At 40.6% G+C, this 19,389-nt stretch overlaps 1 protein-coding gene across 4 annotated transcripts in view; it reads right to left on the bottom strand.

Annotated features, from left to right (window-relative positions):
• Positions 1 to 19,389, bottom strand: part of RAF1 (Raf-1 proto-oncogene, serine/threonine kinase) — a 355,710-nt gene that overhangs the window by 119,436 nt on the left and 216,885 nt on the right. For all 4 annotated transcript variants that reach the window (XM_085624854.1, XM_085624856.1, XM_085624852.1 and 1 more), the window contains exons 4-7: positions 18,300 to 18,402; positions 8,181 to 8,338; positions 5,889 to 5,984; positions 1,709 to 1,862 (exon numbers count right to left, since the gene is read on the bottom strand). In XM_085624854.1, coding sequence (XP_085480980.1) covers positions 1,709 to 1,862; positions 5,889 to 5,984; positions 8,181 to 8,338; positions 18,300 to 18,402 — 511 coding nt within the window. The remainder of the gene's footprint in view (positions 1 to 1,708; positions 1,863 to 5,888; positions 5,985 to 8,180; positions 8,339 to 18,299; positions 18,403 to 19,389) is intronic.

Below are 19,389 nucleotides of genomic sequence, written 5' to 3'. Positions count from 1 at the left end.
TAATGATGTCCCCATGGGAGGTTGTTTAGTCTCAGTCTCATCCTCCAAGAGCTCCTATGCCCTGGCTGGTCATCCTTAAGATTGTGGATTATCACCAAGAGAAGGGCACAGGGTTATGTAGCCTTGCATCCAACCCCTCCACGAGACCAGCTGAGGTGTATCTGTAATCTGCGGTCCCCAGCTGGATGCTGCGCAAGTCTCTTTTTATTCGCTTTCAATCCTCATGACTGTGTACCATGGCCCCTATCATCATCGTCATGCCCATGCGTCACCCATGCTGGTGTCTGTGTACTTGTATCTCAGCATCTGTGTCTGGGTCGCTTACAGTCATCCTTGCTTTTGTGACCCGTGGTCCATAGGTAGGTCTCTCTACCTGGAGTCTGCATTTTTTCAGCTCCTTGTTGTGATTGACAACCTCACATCTACATCATTTATTCTAGGATCCGTAACTCCTTCCCTCATGTCTGCTGTTTGGCTCTTTGTCTTCAAATCTTCTTATTTCTACTTGATGTCAAGTCTTTCGTCCTGTAACCTTACCTGTGTTTTTGTGTGTATGTCCCCTGCATGTGTTTGCCCTATTTTTAAGCCTATTTTTCACGCTTCGTTATTAGTGTCTTCCAGTACTTCTGTCAGTTGTTCACTGCAACTCCACGCCCCTTCTACCATTAACACCTATACTCCATGTCACACGTAATCTCACCATGCCAGGGTGCTAGTCACCCTGTACTCAAGTCTGTTGCGCCCCATTTGAAACCCTCAGTTCCTGCTTCTGGGACTCGCAAACCCTGAGATACTGTCTTCCTGTCCACGACTGTGCGTGTGTTCCTGTCTCTGGGGGCGTCTCTACATTTCCCCTGCCCATGTGGAAGTAGAAGTTTCAAACCTCCCAACATAAGTCAGGTTAACTAGATTGATTCATATCATTTATTTGAAGTCAGTGCCTTCGTATGTACACTCTCAGACCACAGTAGCAGAGAGCAGGTTACGCAACAGTAGAAAAGCATCAAGAGGTTACGCTGCAAGCCATTTCCAGTCCATTTAAAACTGATAAAAGAACGTATGGTTTGCAAAACGGTTTGCATTAAATTCATCTGGGAGACATTCTACATGAGTAGCGTAAAACACAAACCACAGTGGACATAATAGGGTTGGATCATCTTGAGTGACATCTACAGTTCTGAGGTGTGTGTTGGGAAAAGTTCAAGCTCACTTAAAGGTAGCACTGGTTGGTGGAGGCCAAGCTAAACGCCCTACCAGCAAACACCCAATTTGCAGAAACCTTTTTGAAAAAACATAGTACAAAAAGTGTCTACTGTACTTCTGTACTTGCAGACAGTGCTTAATTTGTGTAGGTGGCGGGAATCAACACTCATTTTTGTGGAATGGGTCTTCTTTCTCGTCATCAGAGTTTGACCCCAAGCACGAGAGAATAGTAGAAAAGGGAGAACGTAGGAGGAAGAGAAATTTAGAAAAACAGTGACAAAGGGAGAAGAGGTGGTGAAATGAGCCTGCAAGAGTGAGATAAAGAGAGGTGAAGTGTAGGGTGGTGGATGAAAGAGGCAGGTGGTAAGATCAAAGCTAGGAAGCAGTGGTACATGGTGACCCTGGCATATGGCAACTGGTTTCTAAGAAAATGTTTAGGACCCTGTACTTTCATTCGTCTTACAAATTAAGCACTGCTCTCAGAGAAACACGTGTCGGTCTTTACCTCGATGATTCTGCTGTCCACGGGCATGGTGGTGCTCACCATATGAACATTGGGCGTGGAGGTGGACCGCTGTCTTTGGGAGAGGGAGCACTCTGACGAAGGGTTTGAAGAGTTAAAGGTGAAGGCATGAGGAGTAGAATACCTGTGCTGAGAGCTGGAGGAGAAAAAAGAACCATTATTGGAAGCAGAAAGCACAAATCAGCTCAAAAACAAGCCTCTCAACCTACAGCAGCTGGCAGTGAAACAGTCAGTGCAGCTGTCTGCTGGCTAAACACCACATATTTAGCTAGCTGGCCGCCATCCAGTTAAATTAATTACTACTTCAGTGGGTTTTAAGCTTGATGGCTGGCAAGACATGTCTGGCATGGTTAGAAACAGTCAACTCGAAATTTCGCATTACACCCCCTGCACTGTCAACACATTATTTTAGCTGTAACTTTTCAGCTGCTGCTAAATTCGGTTAAAATGCAAGGCAGTAAAACCCTAAGGCACATCTGTGTTAGTAGACACACGCTAAAGGTCTTGTGCGTGCCACGTCACTTTAGTTTATCAGATCCAAAGTACTATAATCATGGCATTTGATACTAGAAACAAGGACAGGAGAAGTTCTCTGCACTCTAAATATTGATGTTATGAAGTCACTTGGCAGTCAGTAGCCTTCCAACAGTTTCCTTTACCCATGCTCTTCATAAACTAATGTCCCAAAATAGAAGGTTCCTTGGCTGTCCCAACACAGCACTAATCCCCCCCTGAACAATTCCAAAATAACCCTCCACATTGAAAGAATAAGTCGTGCTCCCACTAACAGTGCTTTTCCACCTTAGATCATGAATCATGTAGACATCAGGGAAAGAGTGGCGAGAAGTTTGAAGGTAAGGTGAAGTGCCCACAGCTTCATATAAATCTCTTAAATACATAAATAATTACAAATGTAATCCCTCAAATGAAGCAATTCCAAACAAAGATGCACATTAGTTTGTAAACCTATTTTTAAAAAAAAGAATGTTGTCACAAACATCTCTTTCAAATGGCACATGTCCTTTCTTTGGTATTTTTTTCATGTTAGATATTATTGTAGATTGATGAGATAATACAATATATGCCCACCTTCCCAGATTGCCTTACTGCTAATAGGAGAATTTACCGAGCTGATCTTCCATTGCCAGATTGCACACCTTGGAAGTACAACGTGATTACAGTTGTTGGGTTATTTTCCCCCGCCCACGACTTGACCCCTGAGCTACCGGGTCAAGACTCCAGGTGCACTACACACACTATTCTTCATGAGCCATGTCGCACTGTTGCTCATGTATTTCCCCCCCAGTTTTGTGCATGTTGTGACTTGAGGAAGGTTCTCCCTCTTGGAGTCCATATTTGGTTGAATTCTGGTGAGGATCCTGTATTTAGAGTAGGGTCAAAACGTTGTGGACTTGCACTTAGGCCATTTCATTGTTTATTATAATTCACAGGCAGTGCTGTTCTTTACAGATCTGATGCGCACGTTGATCCCCTTCATCACACATGTGTATTACACTTAAAATTGCAACAAGCAGGTCTGTCACTAGCACCCCCTCTGTTGTTTATTACATTTTGCCTTTCGCTTTTTTGCATTCTATTTGTACATTAAATTACAATTTTGGCTTTGATTTAAGTTTGCTCAAATTACTCCATTAGGGGCCATTGTTCCTGCAAAAACTTGTTATTAATTCCAGTCACCTGTGCATCACTTGTGGCTCATTACATATCTATTTACTTGGTAAGCCCAGGAGAGAGACATCTTGATATATGGCAGCCAAAGGTCAGAGTACTAGAATTGAGACAGTCAATGGCAGAATACTACCACGCTTTCAACCCACAGGCCTTATTCCAGTCTGCAGTATCTAGCACACAATTACTTAGCTAACAACTCATTTTATTAATCATCAGATACTAAATACATGCCTGTACTTTTGCAGAAAACTGCACTCAGACTTTAAAGAAGCATCAAGTAATTACCACTACTAATTCAAATATAGCACACTGAGCATCACCCAAGAAATTAAGGGACCTACCCACATCGCCGGACACTTCTTGGACCCTATTTTCACCACCTTTGACACCATCAAAATCGAAAAACTCACTCCAGTCTCCGGGATAGACCAAATCTTGGTCAAGCTCAGCATCCCCACCCCAAACGCCTCTTTCATTGAATGCCTGGCTCCACTCAAACACAGCAATTCAAGAAAATCTATAGATCCCAGGCCAGTTGGTACACAGAGGAACTCTGACCAATGAAACACCATTGCAAACAACGGCAGAGCAAATGGAGAATGAGCCAGGACAACGCAGACAGGAGAATGTTCAAATCTGCCTTGGGATGCTAGCACCAAATGATCCGGACCACAAACCGCCCTGCTCTGGCAGAACGCATCGATGTCAGCATTAACAAAAGCAAAGATATCTTTGCCATAGTGAATGATTTCACCTCACCAGCGGCCGCTTCCAATTTGATCACCCCATTGCAGAACATCTGCAACAGTCTCTCTATACTCTTCAGCAACAAAATCTCCATTTACAGCAACCTCAACCAAACCGGACAGCCTTAGCCAAACGCCTCTCGACCGTATCCAAAGAACCAATGCTAACCACATGACCCCCACCACACCTACTTCAGAGCACTGTAATCCATCAGCGCTAAGTTTATACTCATTCTCCACGCTTCCACCTCATCCAAGACCTCCCCAAATATCTGGAAACATGCAACTGTCCTCCAATGGCTGAATAATCCTCCATTGACCCTTCAACATTTGTCAACTACAAACCGATCTCCCTACTATCATTCCCAGCCAAGGTCCTTGAGAAAATCACCAACAGATGCCTCATGAATACTTTAATGGCCACCAACTCCTCAACATCACTCAGCCTGGTTTCAGACTGAACCACAGCATAGAAACGTACTAATGGCCGCCACAGAGGACATCCGAAAGATGCTAGACGGAAGGGAGACGGCAGCCTTCATCTGTCTGGACCCCTTTGCAGCCCATCTTATCTAACGTCTATGAGACATCAGAATTCAATCAATCAGAATTTATAAAGCGCGGCTAATCTATTGTGATGGATCTGCTTCTCCCTGACTGAATGGACCCTGTCGGTGAGCCTGATACCGTACACCTTGGACACCCACAACCTCATATGCAGAGTTCCGCAAGAGTCCTCCCTGAACCTCTTCAATGCATACATAATCCCTCTAGCAAGCATCATCCGCTCTCACAACCTTAACGTCCTCTTCTACACCGATGACATGCAACTCAGTCTCTCCCTTACAGATATGATGCCAGGTACAAGTTATTTGCCTGCATGACTGAATTCGGCACTGGATGAAGACCAACTGTCTCAAGCTGAACATTGACAAGACCAAAATCAAGATCTTCGTGAAGAGTAGTTCACCGTGGGACTCTACCTGGTGGCCAACAAAGCTAGGACCGACACCAACCTCCACCACCTACGCCAGGAACCTCAGGCTTGTCATCGACAGCTAACTGGTTGACTTTGCTATTCTCTGTTTCCTACAGACTTATTCCAATGATTTTTTTCAAAATTGCGATGGTGCCTCAATTCTTTTAACTTGCAACAGAGGCGCTTAAAGATACAGAAATGTATCTCTACATAATTTAGGCACTGCATTTAATGAAAAATATTTGCATCAAATTAGAAATCTGATTTAACAATTTGATGCTATTTCTAGTTACACACACCTCCTGTTCGTTCAAACTTTTATTCAAAACAAACCATAAGCATCCAGAAGACAGAACTGACAGTTTCTCAAAAGCAGAACACAGTGACTACAATCAGCTTTGGTCAGCAAGCATCCCTGATCCATAAAGGGGTTTAGTCTCAGAAAGCATTAGCGGACATACCAATGGTAGAAGTGCAATACACAATGCTAGTAACTTGACATGTTTAGTATGATAGTGGATCACTGAAGGAAATAGGCAAATATGTATATTCAGCTTTATTTGCCTGCATGGTTTTACACTACTTGCCACTAGTTAAGAGAAGATATACTCAGGAGCGCCGACAACTGCCCTGATTGGCTTATTCTAGAAACATATAATAAACAGAATAAATAAAAGGTGAAATTAAATCACAGTGACGTATGTTATAGAGATCATGAGATCTAGCACAAAAAAGAGTGGGTTACCTAGCAGGTATTTTAGAAACTGACTCCCGCATCCGCCGCATGGTCATGGATGGTAGCGTGTGAACACCATCACCAATATTCGAATTTGGGAACAGTCTGAAAAGAAATCATTAAATCAATGAATTGCTCTTTCAGTGCCATCTGACTTGTACAGTGGTCCGAACATTGTTACTCTGAAAGAACTGCATTCTAGGAATTCTCATTCTCTGTATAGAAAACAAATTCACAAAGTAGGAAATAAAAAATAGAGCCTCTCAAAGTAAGTGACCTTTTATCTCCCCCCGATTTAACATCCATTATTCAAAAAACAGATTTATTAAACTTCTTAACTTTTATGTCTCCTGTGAACTGCCATCCCCATGTGCAGAAAAGAACAATCAGGGTGGACTTGCCTAGCCCTTAAGAAGGCCCAAACCACATCTTCTCAACCAGCAAAACAATTGTTTATAGCTTCAGCCACCTCTACGCTTGAAATAAACTAATCAACAACCAATTTTGCTATCCATTAATTGTTTGCTAGATAACTCGGAATAGTTGGCAAGAAGAAATCCAACAATTTATTTTTGCCTGTTTTCTTGTTTTGATTTAATTTCTGCAATCTTAATAGAATTCAACAGTTAACACTTCACAAAACATTTTTTGCATCACAGTTCCTTCCGCACACCACTTTAACTCTCATTAAATGTAATCTAAACATCACTAATGTCTAACTTCTTGTGACAATCTGTTTTCACCGTGAAATATTTAAATGTCATTGACTGCACTGAGGTTTTCTTCTGCGGGCCCTATTACGAGTCTGGCAGTCCGAGGACCCCGCCAGACTCGTGGTGGCATGGCGATGCGAATCCAACCACCGCCACACCTGTGGTCAGACCGCCCGATGATGACTCGGGCAGTCGGACTGCCCTGGGTCCGCCGGCTCCACCAGAGAACTTCTGTTCCCTAGCGTAGGAATGGCGGTCAGAGGCCGCAATATGCTTGCTGGTCCCGCCACGGTCCCGCCAAGCATATTACGAGTTTCCTCTCAGCCATAGTTTTCATGGCGTTGGAACCGCCATGAAAACCCTGGCAGAGAGGAAACAAAGGGGGCCCTATAGGGCCCCTGTGCCTCAAACATATGAGGATGCACACAGAGGGGAACAACATGTTACCCCGGGTGTGCATACACATAGGTTCCTGCACAGCATGGACTTTCGAGTCCATGCTCTGCAGGAACCTTGTAGAGCCGTCCCTTGCAGTGCCTTTTTTATTGGCACCACCGCCTTTAAAAGAGGCACCGCCATAGGACCGCCACACCGCCCGCCTTCCAGACTACTAAAAAGTCGTAATCTGGCAGGTGGCGGCATAATCTTTGGCAAAGCGGTGACATGGTGGTGCAAACCGCCGCGCCACCGCTCCGCCAAAAACTCATAATAGGCCCCTTAGTGTTTCTTATGAAATATTCACAAATTTACAGTCTGGGTAATTATCAACTGGTTATTTTTCTATCATAACACTATCACCTGAAATATTTCTCTGGGAATATTACATGTTATAGATCTATTGCCCAGCTATCACAGGGTTTCAAGGTTACCCTTCTATAAAAGAAAATCCAATTATAACTGCTATAAAAAAAAGCAGATCCCAGAAATGCTTTTAAGGTCACCAAGTAAACAGTATCGTGCATGGCAAATACAAGTGCTCCTGCTTTCTCATCTCTGCAGCACCCTGATGGAAGACATTTGGACGGCTGCCCTGCCTGAAGTCACTCATCAAGACAGCTCATTATTTACACTATAATATTGTGAGCTTTACACAGAGTGTCCTGGTTGGCCATGATATTTCTATGTGACTGAACTGCCAATGCAGTCAACAAAAAGGCAGATTATCCTACCGCACACCAGCAACGCAATCTTTACCTAATATGGTAAAAGTGGTGTTGAGCTGCCTTCTCACCGTATATCATGCTCTATTAAGTAGTATGAGTGGCTTTGCGATAAACCTATTAACACACCGCCCATTTGATTTCTCAGTATATTGACATAAGGACGACCGAAATCCACCCCATCTCTCTCTCCATTTATACAAGGTAACTGAGCTTTTACGGTCTATAGAGTAATTATAAGTTTCAACTTTCCCGCCAAAGAAAACCTCAATAATGGAGGCAAAAGGCTCAGAGCGAGTGGCTAATAAAATTGAAATTCCTGCCGCTTTATTACTTAGTTTGAATCGCACAAACATCATCTTTTTCATTTGAATTAATTATACTCCCCAGTCTTTCTTTCACATCCCTAACAAAAGGTAGTCACTTACAAGAGTTGCCGGATGTTGCTCCAGTCAACACACATGGTTGGGACTTTGGTGCTGCAGTGTTCATGGAACTTGTAGCCACAGGTCTGACATCGGAAGCCATTCAACAGGAACTTCTGGCAGATGTCGCAGAAGGCTAGCTTTAAAAATGTCTTCCGAACCTGCAGAATGATGCAAGGGAACAGGTCATTCCAGTGACCAACACCTGATATCAACAGAAAACCCATATATCAAGGGGGAATATCAGCAGACTGGTCCGCACAGTCTATATTGCAAGTTATCGAAATATTAATCCTTTAGAAAGTGCAGAAATATAATGGACATGCACAATAAGCACGTTAGTCACTTGCAGTAGTCACTTGTAGGCAAATTCATTTGCATATAATAACGCCAATATTATTCAAATAATAACGCCAATATTATTCAGGATACTACTACTAAATTTGAATGACATTCGATACCATAAATGATTTTAGACAATCAATATTAATGAATGTATCTCAGTAAACACCCATAGGACATCTGTAATTATGCGGTCAGTTATTTGCACACACTCCACATACTTGCTGTGTGCCGTGGTACCGTGGTGGGACTAAAAGTACACACACTAAAATTAATATTTATCACTTCCTATCAACAATATTAGTAGTGTGCATCCCAGATCAGATTGAACTGACCCTTGCACCTGAACAAGCATTGGTCCCATTACTGAATTCTCATTAAATAAAATCTCTTGCATCCCAATCTGAGTGCCTCACAGATGCTACAAGCATGTGTGTGTTAAAGGGTGTAGTCAAATAAATGTGGTTGTATTTCTATTCTTATGTTTCAGACTATCGTTTTGCTCTACAGAGCTTCCCACTTCCCCTTTTCACAGAGTTAAGGACAAATGATATTAATTGTTATAAAGGTTTTAATTGCTTTGAATGGCCATTTTTTTTGTACTTCAATTATTTATTTTCAACAAGTACATCACATTACAGTCAGATATTGATAGTGTAAAAAGAGGATCAGAATAAGCACTAAAGACAGCAGGAACACAGGTACAATTTATTAATATACAATAAATCAGCCATGTCGTTTACTCTTTCTGTGTTTGCTGTATCCTAAACCCGCTTATTCTCATATTCGCCTAATCTTAGAGAGGTTCCCTCCCCTCTCCGCTATCACAAACAGGTAGCCAACCTAGTACTCGTAACAACTTATGAGTTAAGTAATTAATCCCAACTCTATTTCGTCTCTTAATTGGCATTAACTAGTTTGATGCCTTTGTTATTTACCAGTCTATCCTCCCTTTTAAATTGTCTCCCGTAGGTTTCAGCTTTGTGCTGCTGATGCATCCATTTGCACCAGGATTCATCAAGCTTTCCGAATGTCCCTTGTTATTCTTATCATCCTCACTAAATGTCCACGTCGATAAGGTAGTACTGCATACAAAAAAATGTTATGTGTTTGCTCAATAAGGATAAAGGGGTAGATCAAGACACATGCAAGGATGAGAATGGGCTATCTGATAAAAGACACATGAGTAGGAAGGGCCAACTGTCTAAATCAATGACAGTGAATGAGGCATAAATCAAATGAGAGAAAATAGACAATGTCCAGAATGAGAGAAGAGATTATAATTGACAAAGTAGATTTTGACAACAAAACTTTAAATGTGCACTTTACAAACACCTAGAAAAATAACATTGGAACTGAGAAGAGCTGAAGCACCAGCACCTTTAAAGTGTGCTTTGATTTGTAGAAATTGAAGAATTTGAATATGATGAATTTAATATGCTTAATAATGAATTACCTTATTAGTTTACCAAATTCATAATGAAAGATTGATGAAAATGCTTGCTATGATGAAAATGAACACAGAAGCAGTATATCCATGTATAAACGAGTCTCACACACAATTGTGCAAATATTAATGAGGAAATGTAGCTTCTTTAATTTCATTGTAACGCACCGCAGCAAGCGAAAAGTTGGTGCAATACACTTGTACTTTGTGATATATAGAAGAAACTTTCAGCATAAAAGCTTTGCATTATTAGAGTCTTAGATTTCCTAAAACTACATTTTTATATTGATTTTGAAGAATAGTTTATACGTATGTACTTTCAAAATTTTGGTAGTAGGCCATATTTAGAGTTGAACATTTCTATCGAATAACCATTGACAAAAGTTGCAATTACTTCATTATTTGACATGCTTGATTGAATTCCGTTACGCCTGAACTTAATAATGAGCTCATTTACTAATTATGAAATGTTGACTTTAAATGCATTAAATTGCCTTTTTCCTTAGGCCTGCACTGTCTACATTCCTAAAGGAAATGTATACTTTTCTCAGTGCCCAAACACTTCACCTAAGTACATGAAATGCAACATAGTAAATAGGCTCTTTGTCAACTAACCTGCGTGGACTGAGTGGACAGTCATTTCTCATGACAGACCTGGGAAACAAACTGAAACTTACCATGTGTGCCTTATGAGCGGGAGATGGTCACAGGTCGATCAGACCATGGTGCAGTGACAATTGAGGTCACAGTTGGACTATATGGAGTACCAAAATAGACTTTCCTTGAAAGAGGGATGCTTATTGGTCTTCATGCCGAAATCATTCTGGATTCGATCTGAGTCCTATCTCAGAGTCCCTTTCCTTCCCCCTACTACTAGCGCTATTTCCTGATGAACTTGCCTGCTGGACGATTTGGAGCTGTCTGGTGAGAAACCAGACTAGAACTTTGCCTGATCATAACTCCATTCCCCTGGCCCGTGCCTATGCACTTTCCATCAATGGAATTTAACCAGACTCTTCCCAAGCTAAGAGAACTTTTCTAAACTTTCCTTCTGCCCTTGATGGTGGTAGAAAACTCTAGCTTAGCCAGCCTTTCATGGATGCTGTTATTCAGCACTTGATTTATTCTGACTAAATGTATGGTTTTATACTATGTGCTATGTGACTCATGACCAAACTACTTAAAATGTTACTTATATGCATTGAATTTAGATCTTTAATACAATAACCAATTCATCTAAATGTGTTAAGAGTTTTTTGTTATTTGTGTCTAAAATGTTCTTTGCACAGAAACTGTGCTTACAATATGTGATTTCCAATGCATGAAAGGGATAGTCATAGATTATTTTCAGAACATCAGGTTCATCTGCTTTTGTTCTTCATAGCTACAGCAGAACTACTGGTTTGTATGATTCTTGTTAGGTTGAACTTCTTCAGGTCTTCTTGTTGACATTCTTTACATTCATAGTATGGTTCTGAGGAAGTTGTGCTTAAATTTGATCACTAACCTGTGAGTTCGCTATCAATTATTGGTCCTTACTGGGTGGCCAACAGATCGACACCCTAGTTTCTTACCCCTCACTGCGATAAGCAAGGTCCTTCGGAGGACCCCTGCCTCTGTGGGTGGTGTTTAGAATCTGATTGAAGTGACTTAGTTAGAGATTGGGCCCAAAACAAATTCTGCTGCAAAAGTGGCAATAACAAAATCAACAAGGAGAGCCTATGGCACAAGCTGTATAAAAGGAGACAAAGGTACGGTAGAGAGCAGAGGCGGGAGGCAGAAGAAGGAGCAGGGCTAAACACAAGTATGATAAGAGAGGGACACTTGGTTCAATCCATGTTAGTGATGGCAATCACAAGGTGTTTGAAAACTGATAAAGGGGCACATGATGAATCACAGAGGAGACCAAAGCACAAGACATTGGAGAGAGGCACAAGACAGATGAAAGAAAAGAGCAAAGCAGAATTTGGATAAGTGAGGAGACTAACATACAAGATGAAGAAGAAAATGATGACAACACAAGATGGATGAAAGAGGGGTGAAGCAGAAGACAGATATGAAGGAGGAGCCAAAAGGGAAATGAGACAGTAAACAAAAGCAACAGTGGGTGAGTGGTGGGACTGTGCTGCATGACAAGTTAAAGAGAGAAGAAAGTTCTGTGTCAATGAGAGGGGGTTTCCAATCGTAAATAATTCCCTCTGACAACTAATTCTCTTATATCAACTCTACATACAGGCACCCACACAGCAAGCACTCATAACGCCAATCTTGAATGAGTCAGATGCTACCAACTTAACTGGTACTTTGTGTCTCAAAACTTTAATAAAAAGTCAATCAGTATATCATATATCACGACATCTCACAAGTTAAAAATGTCATTGCATAAAAGGACTAAACATCTTGTAAAATACACAACGACCAGATGGAAACAATCTACAAGAGGGAAAACATACAAGACAATTATATCTGTCATCCAGTTAGTTTGTAGGAATCTATCAGAAAAGACACAAGATGAAAACCAATTATTTTTCTAATGAGCTCATCTGTTCCTCAAACTTAGCACAGTGTATGTGTTTACATGTTTCAGTGGATCGTGAAATTTATAACCACCTTCTTCAAGACAACAAAGATATTTCCCTCCTAAGGAGATCAATTATCTTAAAAACCGGTAGGAAGCAATCGTCTTTCTAACGGTGCGGGTATAAATCCACCGCCACCAGATATGTATTGCAGGAAGAAAGGCATATATGAAAACCTCCCCCTCTAGCGCAGTCCTTATTCAATGTAGATCAAAATATCAAAATGACGATTAAAAAGGCTGCTGAGTCACCTTGTTTATCTATGGTGTCTGATATATTTTCAGGCCTCCCTCCACCTCCAATGTCGGTGATATCATGCTTCAATGAGGTGAATAAGGCATAGCTTTCTTGTTATACTCTATAGGGTCGGGGGCTGCACGCCATGTGGTCTTTGTGTACAAGAGATTTATGTTTAGTCCTTTAATTTTAACCTGTGGGATGTTGCAATGATTTATGATATTCTGATTGACTTTTTATTAAAGTTTTGAGACACAAAGTTTCAGTTAAGTTGGTAGCATCTGACTCATTCAAGATCTGAGTTATGAGTGTTTGCTGTGCGGGTGCCTGTATAGAGTTAATATAAGAAAATTGGTTGTCAAAGGGAATTATTTACGACTGGAAAGTCCTTTACAGAGCCCTGTCCCTCTGTATGGTAGGGCCCCTCTTAATGAATTTCTTTCAGTGAGAGAGGGACAGATAAAAGAGTGATGGGAGGGGTGATGAACAAGCCAGGTAAGTAAAGAGACAAATGAAATCGGTGGAGGAGAGGGAAGATCAGGGAACAGGAATCAAGAGAGAGAAAATCAAGAAACAAAATCATGAGAGATGGGAATAATTGTATGCATGAATGTGGCATTTCCATAACGCAAACGTAGCCAAAATACAGCAGAGTGTTGTATAGGGTCAAAGACAATGATGCATTCAGAGGATGAGGAAAGAGAACAAGGCACTTGGAGGGAGAATGAGGGAAATGAGGCATATGATGAATGACAGTAAAAACCAAAAGGACAAGATGGTGAAAAAGGGAATCAAGCTCCAAAACAGAAGGGAAAGGGAACTGAGGAACAGACAGCAGCAAGGTGATGACCAGATGAGAGACAGCTACGGCACCCAATAGAGTGGAGTAAATACATAGATGAGGGAAATGATCAAAACAGATAAAAGAGTGAAGCAGAAGATGTAAAGGGAGTGAGATGCAGAACAGATGAGAGGTGGGACTATGCACACTATGGAAGAGAAAGAAGACAAAGGCTCCCAGAAGGGTGATAGGGGAACGAGGTGCAAGATGGATGAGAGAGATTCATAAGAAAAATTAGCAATGGGCACAAGATAAAAGAGAGGGAGGCAGCACAAAAGATTTATGAGAGGGAACAAGTACCCACAGTGGATTTGATGGGGCATTAGGGAACAGAATGGATCAGGTAGGAGACCACAGCATTAACTGGATTAGAGAGGAAGCAGGCACAAGACCAGTCAAATGAGCGATATCAGGGCGGCAAAAGTGAAAAGAGTGGTGTTGGGACTATATGGCTTATCAGAAAGATAAAAAGGGCTCTACAGTATATGGGAAAAGGGACTGAGGCACAATGCGGATGGGAGGAGGGCATAGCACAAGATGGTTCTCAGACGGAAGTGGCAAACTCGTTTTTTTCTTCTCCTCTTGGTATTCAGAGCCAGCAGTTTAGTTTGGTCAGTACAGATGTCAGTCGGGCCTTTAACATGGTAAGTATAACTGCAATCCTCCTACAGATGTGTGCAGATGTATTGTCGAGGCTCATAATCTTGCAAGAAATTCTGGTTTAGGAAATTAGTGGTTTTGTTTTAATCTGGAGGTTACAGTTTGGTGCTCTTTCACCTCAGTGTGATGGACTCTAACATGTTTTAAGCTTTTAGTAGTCTGCACTCAGCATGCTGGAATGATGATGTGAAGGGGTAACATCGAAACTGGTCCCAGGATGCTGGTTTCCGGTCTAGGGAAGACATGGCTTGGCAGTTCGGGCTGGACTGTTCCCATGAGGCACAGGTCAAGACTGATTTGCATATAGCTGAGTCTGAACTGGGGTGGCAAAGTGAGCTAAAGAATGATGATGGATTCAACCCAGATATTCACACACTGGTTACCCAAAAGAATCAACCTATGCACCCACCTGAACAACATACCATTTCCTGGATTGCTGCATTTGAACAATAAAGGCCAAGGAGAAACGTAAGTACATTCAAAGTGAACTCCCTGCTAGCCACACAGAGTGAGTGTAGTATGGTATCAGTAATAAATTGCCTAAGGACTACATATGTGGGAAAGATACGGTTCTGTGATGTTTCTTTACTGCCTGAGGGTTAATATCTACGAACCAAGGGCAGGTAGGTGCCTCAAACCAACATGCCACTTTATTTGCTTGAAATGTTTCTAGCTGCATCTAGCTTAGATCTTTTGGGGTCTCTGAAAGGCAATATGTGCCTGGTATCCCTAAAAATCATGAGAAAAAGTGTAACACATCTGATAGTCCACAACCATTTTTCTGTATGAGTAACACAAGGGTTTGATTGTTTAGTTTGGAACTTAGGGTGCTTTAGTTTTCAGTAAATAGTACAATTTATAACCTTAATAAGTTACGGTTATAAACTGGTTCTTCAATTTATCTTTGAGTTGGCCTGGAACCATATTTCTTCGATTCAATTTAGATTTACGCCCTATCCCTTGAAATGTAATGGAGCTGACTAAAAGGTGACTACAATTTTAGGAACTTAAGAGAAGCTCATGGTGAAGAGAAACTGGAAAAGTATTAAATATAAGTGAAACAACAGAGAGCACACGGAGATGGACAATTTCTACTACTTAACTAAGCTAAAATAGCAGGGTGAGCCCCATGAAAATTAACTGAAATTAAAAAATCCTTTAATAGAAGAACAATTAAAGAGGTAGAATACGTTGTTAAACAAATGCATGGAACACCACCCCATTATGGTATCGAAAACATGGAGAACCTTATGAATAGTGGGAGTCAAATGGAGGTTACATGAAACAAAAAAATGTGAAGTTGAGGCGAAGATATGGAAATAGACAAAAACAATGCACTGGTTGAGTGGGGTGACAAACTCATAATGGCAGTAAAAGATATTTAAAAAGAGAATTTCACAAGGTGAATTGTGCATATTGATTGGAATTGTCAGTTTATAATAAAGGTACTGGAAAAAGGTACAAAGGTACGTTTGGCTTAAATACACATATATAGTTGTTATGGGATACTGACAAAAAAAAGAGCGATCTGAAAGTCTATACAGAAAGGTCAAATCATTTTTGGTGAATTAAGCAATAAAAGACATTGAGGACTTGAGACTGAATTTTAAATCCATACTGGTGATAAATTGAATGTGATATGGTTTCACATAAAAGGTTCTACTATAAGAGTTAACTCAAAAATGTGTTAAGGCGAGCATTACGAGGCAGTATGTTCCTAGTGAGATGGCTAAAATTATCATAAAATTAAATATATACCCTTTCAATAAAATCAAATGAGTGAGAGATATACAAATTAATAAATAATAGAATGGTAATCACTTATGGATATCACTTTTTACTTGTTATAGTTGTTCTGGGGTTGACATTTCTCAGCAGATGAACAATGCACCATAACCTGTGAGCCACAAATTTACCGATAAATGCTAATATTACCCAAATGCCGTGGAGTCCAGGACACCTATGAAATTTCACACATATTCAGGCTTGCCACACTCTTACATGCAGGACAACCTTTCTTTCAGAATATTGAACAATTTTCATAAAGCTCTTTAGAATAAAATTAGATAGTGAATCAGGGTGCACCAATAAAATCAATCTGAATGGGCCAACTTCAAACATATGATTTCCATGAGGCACAAAAAGACAGTAACACATATTTGAACGTACCAGCTTAAAAATAGCACAGTGGTCCGCACCCAAGCAGTGAAGAGGCTACATTTTACAAAAATATAGTCTATAGTAGAGAGAAAGGACATGGCAGTGCAAATGATAGAAATCCAGCGCACACTTAGTGGTATGCAGGATGACAACCTAGTAAGTAATAATAAATTTAATGCATAAAAAGGAAAACTCCATCATTTGCTTACTAATGCAAATGTGAACATTTTCACTAATATTATGGCTAATAGAATGGAGAAGGTGTCAGCAAATCCTGAAAAATCATGTGGGACAATCATGTGGGACAAAATGGCACAGAAAATCATGTAGGACAAAATGGAAGAACTGTACATCACCAGACCCCTATTTACTGGCACGTTACAGCCAAAAACTTAACTACAAAATAAAAGTAACACTGGCACCAACATCATTCCATATGAAAAAGCATTTGGTTAAGTGAACCAAAGGTGCGCATAATGGGGCTCAGAAGGCATGTACTTTTAACACAGTTTCTTTCGGTTAAAGTACTGCATCAAGTTTCTAGAGCATACAAGACTACCAATGGAATTAAACATTTTCTTTAAGTTAGAGATAGGAGCAAAGCACCTGCTACCACTCCTGCCAATTTACCTTCATTGCCCCTTGTAACGGCAACAAGATAAACAAAGAGAAGAGTGGACGATAACATGGAGATTCCATAAATTCAACCACTCATCCAGGCCTTGATCTTCTGTTTTATACTGCAATTCCAAACTCCAGCTCTTCCTCGAATGCCACAGATCCGGTGGACTGATCCTCTCTTGCTACGTCTTTAGTCATTTGCAGCGCTTCAACTTGCACATTGCTCTGCTGAACTATGGAATGATGGTGTCAACATGAACCAGCCTTTGATCTACAGGCATGTGGACCTTACGCTATCAGCAGTGAAGTGGCAGATACAGTTGGTATGCTTGGTCGGCTTGTAGAAGGGGTCAATGCTCTTCATATGGTTGCAGACCACACCATACTACTCACAAACAACACAGCTGCAGCCTTCTCTATACTAAACTGTTCAGCAATTGCAGACCTCAACTTACCACTGACAAGGCTGTCTCATGAGGACATGTTGAATCCTACTGTATCTTCTTGCCTCACATAGCCAGACACTACCTGAAGGTCTGGATGAGCTAGTTTGCTCAGGCATCAAGTGCAAAATACACCAGCAAACTGTTATGACACACTTGTCTCCTACCTATAAATGATAAAGTACCATCTTAATATTGTCTTGACTGAACACCAATGAATACAAAAATGTATATAACACTCTCATGTGGAATCAATGAAGAGCTTAGCACAAAATCCTACAAAAATTGTCGTGTCTACTAAAAGCACGATCAACCCAAAGTACAGCAATGTGAAGATGAAGAAGAGTCTAGTGCTAAAAAAAAAGCCACAACTCAAAAATACAGCATAGAAATTTACAATTTTGACTATTCTCCATTAAAGGATGCACTGGAAGCAGAACATTAGTCAGTGGGTGCAGAGATCGCCTCATTTATTTCATGTATGCTACGGTAGAAATGAAAATTCAGCTATAACTGGAAACCCGCTGACAGTACCCCTGTGCTCCTTCCTGCTTGACATTGCAAATGGTCCATGGAATGTACAATCTTATTTAGAAACGAAACCAAAACATTTGTAAGCATTTCCCACTCATTATTTCTTTGTTGCTTGACATTAAAAAAATGCCACATTATGGGAGAGTCGCACTCTAGTATTTTGCAAGTGGAGAAAACACAGATAATCTCCTTGGGAAAATATCTCAACTCAGCAAGAAGGCATACTTAAATGGCAATAAATTATAAAGGTTGACTTACAAAATTGTGTGTGGTGAGGGGAACATGATCCAGGAAATCCACCTGGAGCTCTTCTCCGATCAACGACGCGGCATCAGTATTCCAATCCAAGCGAGATTTCTTGCTGAAATAGGAGAAAAACTAATTAGCCAAACAAAAAGCAGAGACGTTAGCAAAAGTTCCTAGGGACTCAAAAAACACAATCTTTGCCAATTGGACATGTAACCCTTTGAAGCATGGATCAGGTACATAATGTATGTTTGCCTACATGCAGCTTTTTTGCAAGTGCTGCTGTAAGTAGACTGAATAGTGAAATTACATTTTGTCAACACTCTGAACTGCGATGATTTCAGATTTCAAGTCATTACCGTCGATGAGGGGGATATAGAGGGTTTGCTTCAAAATCATTAAGGTTGAAACCGACCCAAGACACAGCTCTAATGATACATTATTTGATGTTTTGAAGCAGCTTGTACTCGACTGCGATGGGTTGGGTTGAGGAGGGCCATGCAAATTTCCATCCTTCTGGTTTAAGATATTCAAAGTCAAAGGTGTTCAATATAGGTACAGGAAGGCTGGACACATTGTGAGATTATCCAAATAATTTTAGCATAAGATGTGCATACAATAACTTTTAACCAAACTTATTTACATAGTAAATTTGTCATTGATCTGGCCCTACTAGATCTAAGTTGGAGACAAATGCATTACACACCTGATTACAAATGCCCCACACTGCCAGACCTGCAGAACAGCTCAATGAATTGGAAGATCTCACAAAAATGTCTGCAAAAATCATCTCAAACATATAGCCTTTCATTATTTGCTTGAACATTTTTAAACATGTGGAATTAATTACATGAAGCTGATTGTTAATTACCAACAATACAACAACATTACCCAGGGAACGAAGAATGCTCATCTGACATTTGACTACTGGTGCCTTTTTAGGGTCCCTGATTAAAGGCCGTCTTTGCAGTTATGTTTATCGATTGGGTAACAAACATTTAAACTGTTTTGAGAATCCATTTTTAAGTCTTTGCATATCCCATGTGTTTCATTCAACTTTATTTTTTTCGGAACAAGAAGCTTTGAACATCCTTTAACCGCA

The sequence above is a fragment of the Triturus cristatus genome, chromosome 9 (genome assembly GCF_964204655.1).
Source record: "Triturus cristatus chromosome 9, aTriCri1.1, whole genome shotgun sequence".
NCBI lineage: Eukaryota > Metazoa > Chordata > Amphibia > Caudata > Salamandridae > Triturus > Triturus cristatus.
This window is presented reverse-complemented; position numbering and strand designations above follow the sequence as displayed.